At 42.4% G+C, this 17,500-nt stretch overlaps 1 protein-coding gene across 11 annotated transcripts in view; it reads left to right on the top strand.

Annotated features, from left to right (window-relative positions):
• The window catches only part of LOC147016753 (tight junction protein ZO-1-like), a 657,688-nt gene that overhangs the window by 593,392 nt on the left and 46,796 nt on the right, over positions 1-17,500 (top strand). For 9 of the 11 annotated variants that reach the window (XM_085845718.1, XM_085845716.1, XM_085845715.1 and 6 more), the window contains 5 exons: positions 1-582; positions 9,053-9,144; positions 9,424-9,621; positions 15,542-15,592; positions 15,909-16,096. The exon at positions 1-582 is cut by the window's left edge and continues 240 nt beyond it. In XM_085845718.1, the coding sequence (XP_085701844.1) occupies positions 1-582; positions 9,053-9,144; positions 9,424-9,621; positions 15,542-15,592; positions 15,909-16,096 (1,111 nt within the window). The remainder of the gene's footprint in view (positions 583-9,052; positions 9,145-9,423; positions 9,622-15,541; positions 15,593-15,908; positions 16,097-17,500) is intronic. The other 2 variants (XM_085845725.1, XM_085845719.1) reach the window with 2 other exon arrangements.

Raw genomic sequence — 17,500 nt, 5'->3', positions numbered from 1 at the left:
ATGGCTGATACGGAGGTTCAGAACCAAAGCTATGATCCCTCACCACTGAACAGCTGCCAGCATGGTCGCCCACAAGGTTTTGAAAGACAATTGGTGCCAGATTATAATTCTAACCACCATGGAATGAACTACAGCCATCCTAGCAATCTTCAACGGTCTGTTGGAAACTATGCACAACCAGTGTATAATGCCACACCCTCCCCTGGCGTTGACTTGCCCTGCCTTGGGCAGTATGGCTCCCCTTGTTCAGAGACCTACGAGACAAGGTCAGCGAGGACCCCAGAAGTACAGTTCCGTTACGCCTATAATGGGCAGCCCAAAACGCCTAGTCCCACAAAACCGGGCACTTCCCGGCACAAGTTTCTGACCAGTCGCTCGTTTGAGCAGCCATCTGCCATCAAAGCCACGAGTTGGGGCCTCAGGCGTCCTCCCGATTCCCCCCCAGGGGATGAGGATGCTGAGGTCTATGACGAACAGGATAAGTCAACATCGGTGCTGAGCAAGATCAAGTTGTTTGAAAGCCTTGACAGCCGCGTCAGGCGAGGTCGGGTGCCCACTCTGCAAGAGGCCCAGCAGGCCCAGGTATTTGTTCGACCACTGAGATCTTTCACCTGACAACCTGCCATAACCCACAACACTTTGTCTCTGCATTGAGTGCATGCAGCAAAGCCAAACCAAGGGGTTATCATTATTATTATTATTATTACTAATATTATTATTATTGTGGTGGCTTCAAAGGGCACAGCAAATCTTCGGGTGAGCAATGGAGATGTTTATTTTTTGTTTGGCGCGGCATGTGAAAGGGCTACTCAAATATGAACCCTGCAGATTCTGCTGAAAATATTTTACATTTCTGCATCTATCTTGTCAATTTCGGTTTGTCTTTCTTTGGTAGTCTTGTATATATTGCCACTTTTAGGTCTGTAATATTGTAGATAGACATGAATGGTCTCAAAAGTGTCACGCCCAAGACGAGTTTCAGTTTAACTTTTTTTTTAATGAGCATTTCCAGAATTTTCTCTCGGCACGGAATAGTAATTCTCTACAGTCTACACAGTGAAGGCATGCAGTATGTGCAGCTGTCTTTTGTAGCAGATCAGAACTTGCCCACACACTGTGTGGTTTCTCTAACTGAAGAATTAAACATGTTCTCTCTCTTTTTTTTGGCAAAGCAATTTAATCCTTTTTCTCTCCTTGCTGAAGTGCCATTTAACAAGACTAACCTCTCTGTCATGATCGATTCATCATTTCTGACATAAACATTCTGTTTTCTGTCACTGACGTAGAGTATGTGTAAATATTGTGATCACAAAGGTCTAAGAACTGTCTCCTTTGCCTGCTACTCAGGACTTTGCTGACTTTTGTTTACAAGTATCTTCAGGCCAACATTTTGGCCTTTCAATTAAATTTCCTGGCATGTCCAAACTGTTCGTTTTGAAAAGGCCAACGTACAGAGTGCAAACTATCGCTGGTTTTCATCGATAACCTGCACACACACTCAACGGGATAGTAAAAATACACCGAAGCATCTTCAAATGATAATGCGCAGAATTTGAGCATTGCATGTTATCATTCAATGCATGAACATTATCTACAAAGTGTCATGTGTAGTATCGGATAGTTTTAAAATTAAATCAACTGCTCATCAAAATTTCCAAAAGTCACTGTTACTTTCTGTCAGGTTGGAAAGAAACAGGTGATTTGTTGTGGGTTTCTTTGTCTTCTACCTCTATTGAATGTTTGAATAATGTTGGGGAAAAATAATGAAATGCTTTGAATGCAAAAAGTCGGATATGAACATTTTGTGTATCTTCACATGTTCTGCACCTGAACAAATCAACACTTTTGTGTACCTCATGGCTGCTCCAAATCCTTTGTCTCACGGAGCCGAAAAGTTCTCATCGCATGATTCGGAAAGTTAGCGCGTCACTATACTTTTGATGCTTCTTGTTCATGTTGTTACTTTTTGTTATTTCTGGCACAGTTTCCAATGACATCATACTCAGGACCTTTATGATATTGTTACGGTTCTAGGAACCGTATGCATACAAACATACAGTTGTCCCGAAGTTAGTTATACTACCATTAAGTATATGTGCAGATAGAACCCCTCCTTGTGTGTGGGGCGAAAGCAAAAGTGGGTGCGTTGCGATGTTTTTTTAGTTACATTAATAAATCATTATATCCCCTCAATTACGATCCACGGTACCATAGCGCTTGCAGCCCTCGGTTCGCTGGCCACAGCACACCATTGCCCATCTGCTGTCTCCGTAGGCTCATTTCCCGGGGCAGAATCTTCACGTCCGCATTTCCTTCTCGGCTTCCCCAAACGTTCCAACTCTTTCTTGACGGGTCCAGACACGCGTGGAGTGGGCGGGTTTTCCCTGCATGGCCGAAACCCCGTCCAGAAAGGAGGAACCCCATGAAGGCCCAATCCAATCAGGGCGGACGGTGACATCAGCTTCACCAAGGCCCCTCCCCGACCTTGGGAATCTATAAATTACGACACCATCCTCAGAGTAGTACTGAGAGAGTCGGAGGGTTCGTTGATTGGTTGAGTGAGAGAGTTCGGTGGGTTCGTTGGCTGGTTGCAAAGAAAGAAGGAATGTCGTTGGTCAAGTTGGTCCCTTGGTTGTTGGTTGAAGAAGGAAGGTCGTGATCACGGAGGGCCTGCCCACGTCTCGCCTCGGCGGCCCGTCTGTTGTGCTGGTCCAAGTACACCCGACCTTGACCGGGTCTCTCGTTGGGTCCTGTCTGATGCCCCGTTCTACCTTGGACTCCGCGCTCTCCACCCAGGCTCCTTCGCAGACACGGTCTCCACACGTGCGGCTGTGGGCCGAACTGCACGACCTCTGTCGGGTGCCGCACCACGGAGCGTCCCTTCCCTCGGAACGCTCAGGTACTAATAGAACTGCGACCTCAGCTCCCTCCCTCCCTGGCTGCAAAAGTCCTTTGCCATTCAAATGGGTTTATTTTGTCCGGGTGTGTGTCTGAGTGTGTGGCACCTGTCTTATAAGTAGCATTGTATAAGTTTTTGATCATTGTAACTCTTGCCTGTATTATTCCCACGACAAGTCTGCTCTGTGTCCTCTTTTGTAAGTTGCTGTAAAATTGTCGCACTACATCTCTCTTCTGTCCCCTGCATAACACACCAATAAACCTGTTCCTGTACCACACGAATTTCCTCGCTTAGTGTGAATAAATCAGTTTAAATAAAATTTCCTCGCTTAGTGTAAATAAATTCCTCCTCGCTTAGTGTAGAAATGTTCCCAGTTCATTTTTGTATTTTCCTTCATTGGTCCAGCATGATTCGGATCTAAGTTTAGACGGGTCTTTATCCCCGATAATTAATCTGTTCATTTCAGCCGGTACATCCTTGGCAGTCCCGCTCGGCTGCATCCGATTCGGAGTTGGTAGTTGGTACTCCACCGTAGTTGGTAGAGTGATCCGGTTCGGGAAAGGCGTACCGAGGGCGTGGTTCCCCGGTAGTCGAAACCGCGTGGTTAATTAGGTAACTTGGTTCTAGACAAGAAGACCCTACGCAACGCGGTTGAGGTATTGGCGTCCACGGTCGGTTAAGCGACCCGCCGCGTCACGGGATTATCCGTGAGCGACGGCCTACGATTCCGGGAGTCTGGTGGGAGACGACGTAACTTCCCCCACCTTGTGGTCGTTCTCACCACCGGAACCCAGCCTGCAATAATATATTGAATTTGCTGCTGTATTTGTCCTATGACCCCTGGCTTAGAAACTCCTTCCGTAGAACCATCGCTGTGTAACGCAGAGTATGGCACGTTGGATCGGGGATTTCTCCTATGGTTTTGTCATGAGCATCATCACCGCCAGAAATAATGTGTCAGTCTTTCATATAAACATAAGAATGTTCACAACCCCATTGTCACTAGCTATAGCATCAACTTTATTGGTATAATTGTTCTGAGTAAAATTACTTTTCGTGGTTTGTTTCTGACGAGTAATTGCTTATTTTGAAGCTTTCTTTGCTTTGGCACTTTGAGAACATCACTTGATGTCATGATCCATTATTATTTGCAAACAACTGTACAGGAGTGTGAAAACTGGTTGGAAGCAGTTGTTGAAAAAAATCGACTTGTACTTTGTTTCATGTAAATAAATGCATTTTAACAAAAAATTTATTGATGATCCAAGTTTGCCGAGTGTTCGCTTGATGAAAAAAGCAACTCGATGCTCAAGTTTTTCATGCAACTTAACCGGGGAGCACATTCTGAAAACACAGTTGGTCAGATGGGATCGCAAGGCTCCCCGAACGTTTCACTCTCCGATAAAGAAATCGCTGCCATAAAACCAGAAAATGTACTCGCCAATCAATGGGGTCAATACCAGTGATTCAACAATTTATTCTCTCATTGCACCACCAATCACAGGATTGATGACCAGCTCGCAAACGCTGACCGTACACATGAGGACTCGTTTGTATTCCACTCGTGAAAATCCAAGAAAGGGAGATAAGGAAGTGAGATGTGAAATCAGTTTGCAGCGTTCTAATAGCATCTGCAGGGTTTGATTCCCAGTGCATTCAAACCTGATTTCACAAACTGACGTTCTGTTGCTGTGCCAGAATAATGTGCCTCGTTGTGAAACGTGCTGTCTTTTCAAAGGGATGTGAAACCAGCTGTCCCATTTGCAATGATGTGTAAGAAAAAGAATGTGTGCTTTCTTTCCAAACAAAACCTCTGGCTCCATCCCAGGGACCCTGTGATTATCATGAGTAAAAGTCAGATATCTTGTGATATTATGGTTGATCTTGCAGTGGGGTAGGTAGGTATTACAAGTTAACCGATAAAACTGTGCTGCTAAGTGATTGAAAAAATAAACAGGTAATCCGAATGTTAATGACACATTAGGATATATGGGATTAATTAATTAATATGAGTTCCCTTCGCTCATATTAATTAATTAATCTCAGTTTTTATGCATTAATGCAGATGGAACAGAGGTGTGGTGGACCAAGCAACTTGGTGTCATTACCTCCACCACCGAAGGTGGATAGAAGTTATGTTTTCACCCTGTCTGTTTGGCTATTTGTCTGTCTGTGAGCAGGATATCTCAAAAGTTGTGGACACATTCAGACGACATTTTGGTGAAGAGTTTGGGTGTGTGACAAGGACTAATGGATTAGATTTTGGTGAAGATCTGGATCCGGATGATATAATTTTTTTGAGTGTTTCTTCACTATGGAGAGATAGGGTTAAAAACTATATACCGTATAACACAATATCTCAAAACGTTGTGGATGAGTTATGAAAAAACTTGGTGGATGAGTTGGTTAGGTGACGAGAGCAAGCCAATTAGATTTTGGTTCAGGTTCAGGTCCGGATCCAGATCTGACCTATCAGTGGGATACAAAACGTAAATTGTTCAGCCTGGCGGAGGTGCATACAGTCAGTATGTGCTCTACGGAGTGCTGTTCTAGTTCTTGTATGTGTGCACATTACTTTTATCGAATATTTTAACGAATGATTAGAGCTAAAAATTAAATCCATGCTTGGCAAAATATCCCACTAAAGTGTTCAAAAGCCCAGGTCAAGAATGTGAAAAATATATCGATGAGACTTCTTGAAGGTGACAGGAAAACCAATGGTTGTTGGAGCTGCAGCTGAAATTATAAGGCATTTCGTTTAATTTGAAAGATTTTCTGCCCGGTCTCCAGAAGACATAATGCACCTTTGCGCTTGAAGTTGATGAAAGTGCAGCATTAATAATTGATTCGGCAGGAACTCGAAACGCACGTCAAGAGCCATTTCTACCTAAAGACTGGACTCTCCGTAATGACAGTTTAGAGAGCTTAGTCAGTGGCATGAGAAAGAGAAACCTCTTTGTGCTCTCTTGTCCTTGACTTAAATCCACATGTACTGACGAAGACTCCTGCATGAAACGTGCAAAACGCTCATCATCCATGCTGGTTCGTCATTGAGTATAAATTTACATCGTATACCCATTTATTAAACAGGACAATCTGCAATGCTTTCGACCTGAATACGTAACCAGAAACGTACTTGTCTAAAACAAAATAATAGCTTTGTCTTATTGTAGCTGTTACTTGAAGTTGATTCAGCATTTGTCAACTTCAGTGAGAAACTGCATGTTGTGAGCTTTCCATCTGAACATGCACATCATGATCCTGGAATCCCATATTTATATCTCATATACTGTACAGCACTGTGTTGCTTTCTTCAGCGTCTACTCATGGTCTTGTATTTATCGTGAAAGTCACTCAAAATATCGTCTCATAATATTGTCAGTCCAACAGGATGGTGAAGAGTTAGCACATTTACATTTGAGCTCTCAAGCCTGAGATTGAGTCTTGATTCGACTTCAGACTGTCAGATTGGGTGTTTCGAAAGCAGGGATTAATTGGGGCCATTAAAGTAGTCGTAGTAGTAGTTGGTCTCTTCATTTTGTCTGACATGTAATCTAATATATAAAGCTCATTCTAACCACTTACTGACTCACTGACTGACTGATATTAATGTTCGGTACCTTCCGGGTGATGTAGAAAGCTTAAATTTCGCTTGTCAACGGACATCGAAGCTGATACACCAGAAAAAAAATCACAGAACCATCGCACAGCATCCGTAAAAGAAAATATAAATGAAAATGAATAAATGAAAATAAATGAATGCAGGTGAGCGATCTGAGACAATGGGGAAGCACAGTAATTTTGCGTATCGATGGACATCGAAGCCGATACACCGGAAAAAATCACAGAACCGTCGGAAAGTGTCCATTAATGAAAATAAATAGATGAAAAAAATAAATGCAGGTGAGCGCCCCGAGCCAATAGGGAAGCACGGTTCGTTATTGCCTACAATGTTACAAGCATATCCCGCGAGTATATGTATGAGCCTTAAGGCCTGGTCACACCTTGACGTTTTAGCCAGCGATGGCAACGTATTAAAATGTATCTAAAACGCTGGCTTACGTTGAACTTTTGATGTTTTTTTTTTAAAGATTCGGACGTATTCATAGCGACTTGGTCTTATGTATAACGCATTGGTAACGGACACAGAACGTTTCGTTGTGTTATAGATAACTTATACCAACGAATGCTGAACCTGTTGTCGGCCTACACAACCGATGCCCAATGATAGTCTAACTTAGGCATAGCGCGTTGCACGCATCGCCGACGATGTCGTGACGTAGCCTATTAAAAGGCTGACGCACAACGATTCGAATCATAACTGCCGTAGAAATGGAAGTGTCAACATCGCGGTCACACCTTGGCGATCTTGCCAGCGTATGCCGACCTAAGAAAAATGTGTCTAAAACGTTGGGGCACGTCAAATACGGTATGAGTAAGTTTGGTATACGTGAGTACAACGCTAAAGTACGCTATCATGCGTCGTAGTAAGTAGAGTACGTCAAGAAATTTTAAACATGTTCAAAATTTTACGACGTACTCGGCGTATGACACACGTTCCGCATGCGATGGGGATAAGTTTTACACACGATATGCGGACGCTTACACACGTCCACAAAGGGTACTTATAAGCTACTCATAAGTCGAAACACGTCGCGGTAATGTCTTTTTTACGCGAAACTTATTTCTAACTTATGTTTGACGTGCTTTGAACCAATTCTTTACGTAGTCCCAACACACATCGACGTATGTAGACGTATTCCAATGACGTCTTCCGGTCGACAAAAAAAAAAAATTTACGTGTTTCTAGCTTACAACTGCCATATAAAGACGTGTTCCCAGCGGTTTTGGGAATTGGTATATAAAAATTCTGCTCATAAAAGGGGAACACAACAGTGTTTTCGAGTCCTTTTTGAGTCGATGTCCATGTCAGCAGTAATAGTATCAGTATCAGTATCAGTATTAGTATTAGTAGTAGTTTGTTCATGTTGGCAGTAGTAGGTGAGTGTGAGGGGGAGGGTGTGGGTTATGATGGATCGTCCTTGCGTTTAACGATTTAACGATTTAAATGATAAACTCAACGATTTAAATGGCTGCATCTCCACTATTGAAAGTAGACGCTTGCGCTCAACAATTGGATTTTTTTTACACTCAACGACTTTTAAACGGTACCACTCAGCTATTTTCATTGTTTTCAATGAACGATTTAAATTGCTGTCACTCGCCTTTGTTTTTTGACGCTGGGGTTTGGAAATTTGAAGCGTTTCTTCTGAACGTGTTAAAACGCTCAAACTCGACTATTTTAAATAGACGCTGCCGATGGACAATTGGAATCATAGCCAAGCTAGACATCGAAGTGAAAACATCCTCGTCATGCCGAAGAAAAGTTTGAAGAATGCTGCAAATAAGTGTCCTGGCCGTGGCCGTGGACGCTGACGCAAGGACGATCCACATTATACCGACGTCTTTCAGCCTATGAGTAACTTAAAAGTAACGTCTGTCGACGTGTGGCAACGATCGCGTAACGTGCCAACAACACGTTAATCATAGGTTAGAAATAAGTTGCGGGTACGCTAAACATTACCTCGGCGTGTCTCAACTTATGATTAACTTACAAGTAGCATGTGTTGACGTCTGTCAACGATCGCAGACCGTGCATACAACTTGTGGCCAGCGTAGCGGAACGTGTGAGTCATACGCCGGCATACGTCGTGAAATTTCAAGCATGAAAAAATTTGAGGACAACCAAAAAGTACAACGTTTAAAGCCAGCGTACAACGACGTATGGCAGTGTTTTTCAGCGTGCTCTTAATGTTATCAAAACTTACCCATAACGTATTCAACGTGTGCCAGCGTTTTAGAAAAAAAATTCAAAAATCGGCAAACGTTGGCTAAAACGTCAAGGTGTGACCGGGCCTTTAGTCACTGTAGGAAAAGTTTGATGACCTTACCAAATCTTGCTTGGATACTGAAGGAGGTCCACACACAGAACTGTGTTTACATATGTGAGTGATAAAATATGTAGGACACCTTATTTATCTTTCTAGTTTACTTTTTGTGAAAAGTTAAACGTTAACATCATTAGCTAATAATAGTGTCCTTCTAAAGTGCAGTCTTGGTTTCTGATTGTTGAGTGTATTTGTACTGTTGCAGGTGGAGGTTGGTCAAAAGCACAATGACATCTATGCTCTGCCTGTTAAAGCAAAAGAGCTACAGAACAGAGATTTCCAGCCGCAAAGCCCCAGGTACTTGTCCTCGAGGCCTTGTCACATTGGCGAGTGTTGCTGGATGTTTCCATGGTATTGGCAATCACTTAGGCAAACTAATATAGTATCACATGCGTTTGTCTTTAGTAAACTTTAGAAGTTTAGCTATCAGAATGATATTCACAGTAATTTGATGGAAATTATTCTGTGAAATATAGTTATGTAGTGAGGAATCATGCATTTTTTTTAAAAAACACTTGCATGTGAGTTAGCACATGAATTGACTAACTTCGTTTGTGATTTATAACAACTTTACAGGGAACAAGAGACACCAAGGCCTCAGGCGGAGATGCCTCAAAAAATCACCAGAATGGTATCAGATGAAGCAGAATCTGACACACAGCGGAGTCGGACAGTGGAGAACAAGGGAGCACATAGTACCACGCCTCCAGCACAGGCCACAATAATGTACCTCGAGCCACAAAACCCAGCACCAATTGCCAGCACAGGTTGCAGGTACTCCACCATGAATTCAGGGTGCTCAAGTTGGACATAGACTGCAGCAGCATCGCACATTTTGCAGTGCTAACCAGTACAAGACCTGTCTTGGCTCCAAATCTCACAAAACATTGTACAGCATGAGATAAAATCTACCCGATTACTTCATTAAACTACAGGTGTGTCGGCTGAGATCAACACAAAATATGCTGTTAAAGTGGAAGAGACCACACAAAAGTATGAACACACTGCAAACCGTGCTTTAAGTTACAGCAAGAGATAGAAGCACACCTTATGGTTGCACGTCATGGTATGGTGTTTAAGGCCCTGTCACACCTTGATGAGTTAGCCAGCGTATGCCTGACGTATGAAAAATTTGGCTGAAACGCTGGCACACGTAGAATACGTTAAGAGCACGCTGGCATACGTCGTAGTACGCTGGCATACGTCGTAGTACGCTGGCATACGTCATAGTACGCTGGCATACGTCGTAGTATGCCGAGCTGTTAGACAAATTTTCCATGCTTGAAATTTTTCGACATATGCCAGCGTATGACTCGCACGTTCCGCATAACGCTGGCCATAAGTTGTAGGCACGTTACGCGATCGTCGACACACGTTACTTGTAAGTTACTCATACGTCGAAACACGTCGAGATAATGTTTAGCATCCCCGAAACTTGTTTCTAACCTATGAGTAACATGTTGTAGGTATGTTACACGATCGTTGACCCACGTTACTTGTAAGGTACTCATAAGTCGAAACACGTCAAGGTAATGGTTAGCGTCAGTGTTCCAGACTCCTTGGTTTTTTTTTCTTTCTTCGGTATGACGGTGATGTTGACACTTCGATTTCTAGTGCGGTTATAATATAATATAATTAATAGGCTGCTGCTCAACGATTTAAATCATAACCGCACTAGAAATCGAAGTGTCAACATCACCGTCATACCAAAGAAAAAAAAAAACCAGGGAGTCTGGAGCACTGACGCTAACCATTACCTCGAGGTGTTTCAACTTATGAGTAACTTACAAGTAACATGTGTCGACGTGTGTCAACGATCGCGTACCATGCCTACAACTTATGGCTAGCGTATGCGGAACGTGTGTCATATGCCGAGTGCGTCGAGAAATTTTCAACATGCTGAAAATTTGTCGACGTACTCTGCGTACTACGACATATGCCAGTGTACTACGACGTATGTCAGCGTGCTCTTAACGTATACAAAACTTACCCATAACGTATTCGACGTGTGCCAGCTTGGTTCGGCAAATTTTTCATACGTCGGCATACGCTGGCTAAAACGTCAAGGTGTGACAGCGGCTTCACACTTCGATGTCTAGTGCGGTTATGATTTGAATCGTCCAGCCACAGCCTATTAATAGCCGACGCCACGTGATCGTCAGCAGCGATACGCTGCCGCGCTATGCATAAGTTAGACTATCGTTGGACATAGGTTGTGAACGCCGACAACACGTTCAGCATTCGTTGGTATAAGTTATCTATATGTGATTAAAACGTTCTGTGTATGTTACTAATATGTTATGCATATGTCCAACACGTTACTATACACCCAAAACTTTTTTTTAAAACATCAATAGATCAGCGTACGCCAGCGTTTTACATACATTTTGATACCTTGCCATACGCTGGCTAAAACATCAAGATGTGACAGCCCCTTTACTCTCCCACATCTTCACCGCACCGGTCATAGTGTATGTACACTTAACCACATCCTCATCACACGGGAAGTCCTGAACATTAGGCCCAAATCTATTGGTTCCACAAATGGCTGGAAAAACGTTTTTGCGCAACCCAATTGCAAACTACGTGGAAATGGTTCTTTCCCATAGATTTTGATGCGGTTATTTCAAAAAATAACTTCCACAAGCAATATTCCCTCACGCAGAGGAGTTATTCGACTTTGAATATATGCGGGTGGGGGCTGACTAACGAGTCAAGTGAATGTGCTTTTGGCCAAGAAGAAATGTATTGTTGCATTGACAGAGACATTTATAGCTGTCTGATATAAAGCATTAAGTGTTCCACAAGTATCGCATTCAGTACTGAAAACATACAAATATAATGAATAGCACCATCTCGTGAGAAATTTCATACTCATCATCTTCCTCACTGTCCGACAGAGTATCGGCTCATCGCGGTCCCACTGTTCAGCCAAGTTTTCACACCGATGCTCCAATTCCGAACTACACAAACAAAGTTCAAAACATTCAAATCCTGCTGCTTGACACGAACAATGTTTTGTGTTACATTGGCTCTTTGTACGACAATGGATTAACTTGAGTACGTCTGACGGTGTGGGGTCTTCCTGCATCCATACAACGGCAAGTTAGTCATCTGTCAAGACCCAGCCATTCGGTGAGAGCACATTAATCTCCTGCTGCATTGCCTTCTGATGGATGGCTGACTGGTATTTTGTACGGAGAGAGTGATGAAAGAGCGCATCTTTCGTAGGAGGTACACTCTGATCATCATTATTGGGACCAACCCAAAAACTTCTGTATATAGCAGTGTCTATGTCTGAAACCTTCTGGTTGTCCAATGTGAATTCACATATGACATGTGAATGCCTGAAGTTTGAGGAATATGTGATCTGACAAACTGAAGGACTGTCCTGGTTCACAGAAGGTCTGTTGGTAGTCTAATGATTTGGCGACAAGTTCGAAAGGGTTTTTTTTTAACCTTATCCCTGAAACGCGCTAACTGTGTCACAGCCAGTATAAATGTGGAGCCCGATTAGAGCTTCACACAGTTTTAGACTGAGTGCTGATCGGATTGTTTTAATGTCCAGAATGAGTTCTGACCTCTTCATACCATTGTACAGGTGCAAAACCTCCATGCTAATCATGCCACCAAGGGAGAGCAGCAGGATAGCTACATCAGTGTCGGAGCTAATGAACAGCACCTTAGAATTCGGTTTAGTCTTACTTATGTGGTGAGTATACAACAGAAGCCTTGTGTCTGCCTCTTCCTAGTCACAGGTGCTCAACTTGGGGACTAAATTCATCTATGTGTTTGAGATCTTATGGCACATTGCCCCATGCGTCAAGAATAAGTCAATCCCATTGAAATGATCAACATTCGGTTCGGGCACCACCATTCAGAGAAGAATTCATTCAACTGTTCCTTGTTCCTTCCATTCACGAGGAATTTTGAGAGTTTCTCCAGTACTTTTCAAGTCTGGGCCAAAAAATTTCTTTATTTGAGACGTCGAAGATTCGCATTTGTGCTCATCCGCCTTTAAACTCATCTCTGGATGGCGACCAGACACCCAGTCCATTCGTTCACACCTGTGCCATTTTGCCAGGCCAACCAACTCTGATCCAACGAGATCGGCTAATCCACCCATGGTTTTGGGGTAGCGAGTGACTAGTTTATAAATGAGCACCATGCCATCAACCAATACTGTGTCATATGGAACCACTTAATGCGCCATTGGAGAAGTGCATTTGGCCTGAATGTGATGCATCAGCGCACTCTTGTCTGTTTAAGCCAAAGTGCCATCATAGTAATGCGAGGGCATAGGGAATAGATCCGAGGGATGATGACAGTAACTCTTTCATGTTCAAGTTTCGTTGTTGACTAACAACCAGCATCCTCAAGTACAATTTCCGATCAGCCTTTACTACAAGTTCCTGACCTGCTTTCTGACTGGTAACTGCATTTGATTGATTTGAGAACGTCTTTAATTTACCCAGTGTAATTGGGCAATGAAAATCCACCTTAGTAGAGCTTATCCTGTCTTCCATGAAGCTGTGAAACAAGTTTCTACCAATACCGCCACTTCCAAGTAGATCGTTTCGAATGACACAATTCACTGTGATGCCTGATTATTAACAAGATCACGTTGATCCCTTCAAATGGATTGATCATCTCTTTGAGGCAACAAACAATGCTATTTATGTTGTGCTCGTCCTGTACTTTCTGTGTGGAGTCACTTTCCAGGCTCTGTGATGATTGGTCAAACCTGACAGCACCTGCATGCTGCAGCACTGCCAATCTATCACTCTGAGACAATATCCATCGATTGACAGCATTAGGATTGAAGGTAATGCCGGTAAGTCCACCACTTGTCTTGGCGTCATGATTGCAAGTTTGCTCCATCACGTGATCACATGGTGTTGAAGAAAAGCCGTCGCTGTCTTGCTGCTGAACTGTCCAGTGACCAGCTTCCACTTGCTGAAATATATATGGAAGGCTGTCCTCCAGGTTGATCATCGCAAGATATGCTGAACAGCTTTTCAGCACATTGTCTGTGGTCCTCAGTACTTGGTTTTTGTTTTGCAACCCTCTTCTATGTATGGGTTACTCGCTGAATGTCTGTGAATATTGCGTAACATCTCAAGTGGTACCCAAATTATTCAGGGTCTGGAGGTGACGCTGAAAAATAGGACCACAGGTACTGAAGTTCATATGGATCAGGAGCAACAGTCATTCAAACCCCCTGCAGACCCCTCCTGGACCCTAATTTTTTCTAATGCCATGAACAAACTTTGGTATATCATGAGTGATGAAGGTTGTGGTAAAGTTTCGTCAAAATTGTGCGTGGTTTTTGGAGAAGAGAACAAATACCTATTTTGGAGGTCAAACGCCCCCCCTCCCCCCAACCGTAGACCCCCTTAATGAGCGCAGATTTTGATGTGGTAACTACACCTTCATTACGCATCAGATATGAAGCTTTTGGAAAAGTTTCATCAAAACAGCATCACTGGTTTAAGCAATAATGACTGAAGTATTTACAGACTCACTCACTCGCTTACTCATTGACTGATTTGCCTTCTGCCACTGCTCAATCACATTAGCTCACCAGACTAAAGTCCAGATGAGCTAGAATGATGCACGCTGTTGAGGAATCCATCTTTCTTTTGATAGATCAAAGTGAATTCAAGTTCATAGTGGAACCGAAGCTTACTCAGAACCCACATTCCAAATTTCACTCTCAAAGCCGTCAACAGATTGGACAAGTTTACACATATTTTACATGTAAGGGTAACAGGAAACGAGTACAACAAGGTACATAGATATGAGGTCATTCACCTGACAAATGTTCAGTGACCTATCCTATAATTTAATTCATAAGCCAACCTATCTTCTTTCAAGAGTGCTTGGCACTGGTGCGACTTTGTTGTTTCACATTCTCGTTGGCCCTCATCAACAATTTTCATCCATTTTTTCAACAAAATTCCACACTCTATCCCAACTCCTTTGGATAAATTCCTTTAGATTGTCATCTCCCTGGTCCTTCACGTGAATAGTAGACCACATTTCACGACTTTTCATCACTTTTATGACAAAAAACAGTAAAACATTGACAAACGATAATATTGAAAGCAAAACCGTAACTGCACGCCCGGATGGTGATTTGCGATGCTGAGTGGCTGAGAGTGACGTGACAATAATGTGACATGGTGACCGCATCACTCCGAATGTAGTGCGTTCTCGGTGCATGTGCCAAATTCAAACAGATCCAGAAATAAGGCTTGTGGAAAAGTTCCCGAGATGGGATTGTTCGTGTGGAAGTTGTGTTCTGAGTTGAGAATGACCAATTTAGTGCTCCACATAAATTATATTTTAGTTTGCAAGTGGGTAGCACGTGATGAATGCTTTTGAAGGGATAGATTATGGCCTACATGTTTTGACAATCCCCTCCTTGCAGTACAAAACGTACAGTGAGAAGCATTAACACACTACCATGTTGTCTACCACACACGAGGTAAATGTGGTACTGGATAAAACCAAACCGTTTGCAGACACGGTGTACAGGTACTAGCACGTCCCTGTAAATAATTCATGGAGAAGATTATTTAGCATCATGCTAAAGAACCACAACCATTGATGTGACAACACTGCATCACCTTTATTAGCCACTTCAGGGCATGAGTTTCCTTTAAGTAATCTTCTCTGTTCACCTGTGTAGGACACCTGTTCCATCTGTGAGCCCATATAGCATCACTGCAGAACGGACAAGGTGAATTATGTTTACTTTTGGCAGAACACATAATTATAATTTAACAATTTTTATTATTGTTCTGTAATGCATATCCCTTGGATGAACATCGGTGTTTTTTGTGAGTTGCACATCCATATATTTTAACATTCTTTGTCTCCTGTGACATTTTATGTCCTCTCTTCTCTTTGTTTCCTATTTCTGTTTACACAGTCCTTTTACACTCTCAGCTCTTATATTACAACTAATATGTGCATGAGATAATATTGATACAATTTCATCAGTCCAAATCAAACACAATTATCAAACGAAATTTACACATTTTGCATGTGCATAGGAACAAGTCACTGGACCTGCCAATAGCAGATGGGACGAGTCGGGCAACTCAGGCAACTTCTCCAGACCATAGTCCTTCCACGCCAAACCAATCTGCCTCATCCCAAATGCAGAAAACTACTCTTGCACCTGGCACGCACACACAGGCTGTTCTTCTCCAGTTTGGTCAACCAACCTACCACTTTACAGGTAGGTTTTGCATATGCTGGCCAGAAAAAAAAGGTAATTCATCTGGAATTTTGCCAGATATGAGTGTTTCAATTTACACGTTCCTCTTCTTGAATTCTTGACCTTGGTCTCTTTCACACCCTGGTAGTCAAGTCATTACTTCCATCATATGCAGGTATTCAACTGTCATTTAGACAAACCTTTGTCTTCAGTCTTGGTTTCACCCAAACCTATATAATAATTATAATACTATTACTACAGTTTTATGACCATTTTCCCCTTTTCACATGTTTCGTTGAATGATGATATTCCTCCGTATGGATCTGTCCATTGCTTCAATTTGTGCAAACCCAAACATTCTTAGGCTTATGTGACATTTTTAATACATGTCTTTTAGGATATCCTCTTGACTTCCTTCTACCATGAGCTTTATTGCTTTATTTACAGCTTCATGTTCTGACCTTCATTGCACATTACCTTACCAACCAAGCCTTCTCTTCCGAAGTTCTTATTATTATCGAGTTCCGTCAAGTCATGTCAGACTTCCACTGACATTCATGATCAGATTTGTCCAAGCATCCCTATTCTGCACTGCTTCCTGAAGCTCTGGTAGAGACAGTATGGTTGCAGAAAGTAAAGTGGGTTTGAAAAAACTGTTGCAAACAATGAAGAAGCAAAGTGAAAAATCTGGTCTTTATTTAAACCTAAAAAAAGACTAAAATAGTGGCAACTGAGGAGGTCGACATCTCCAGATCAGGAGATGATCAGGTGGAAATAATGGATCCATCCAGCATAGTTGCCATCCCCATCCAATTAGCTCAAACATAGTCTGCCTCTGCCTCTGCCTCTTCTTCCATCACCCATTCCTAGCATGATTGACTTCTCCACACTTTAATTTTCTTCATACATTGGTTATTTGTGAGTTGCACATTTGTGAGTGCCCAAAGTATGACAGTGTTAGCATCAGTGTTTCCAATGTACATACATGGTGGTCTAATTTCTTCAGGCACCAATTTGCTTGTTCTTCTTGCAGTCCATGGAATTTTTAACATTCATCTTCAAAACCATATTTCAAAACTGTCAATCTTTTTCCTTTCTTTCTTTTACACTGCCCATCCATACATTGCAAATAGAAACAAGGTAGGAAGGAATGATGAGGAATGACACCACAATCCTTTTATGGATTGACATCATGACATCTTTTGAAATATTTCCGTCTCAATCCCACCACTACAAAAAAGAGCAATCGGAGATTGCAGACCCTCGCCAGGCCAGCAAAACCGAACAAGCCGTAATGAAAACTATAACGTCTAAACTATGACGTCAAAAAAATCGCTGATTCCCCATGATGAGTACTTGCTTTGTGTTGTGCCAAGTTTCAATTTTTTGGTTGGTGCGGTTTCACATACAGAAATCCAAATTTTT

The sequence above is a fragment of the Eptatretus burgeri genome, chromosome 11 (genome assembly GCF_056783735.1).
Source record: "Eptatretus burgeri isolate ZD-2024b chromosome 11, Ebu_testis_v1, whole genome shotgun sequence".
Classification (NCBI taxonomy): Eukaryota; Metazoa; Chordata; class Myxini; order Myxiniformes; family Myxinidae; genus Eptatretus; species Eptatretus burgeri.
This window is presented reverse-complemented; position numbering and strand designations above follow the sequence as displayed.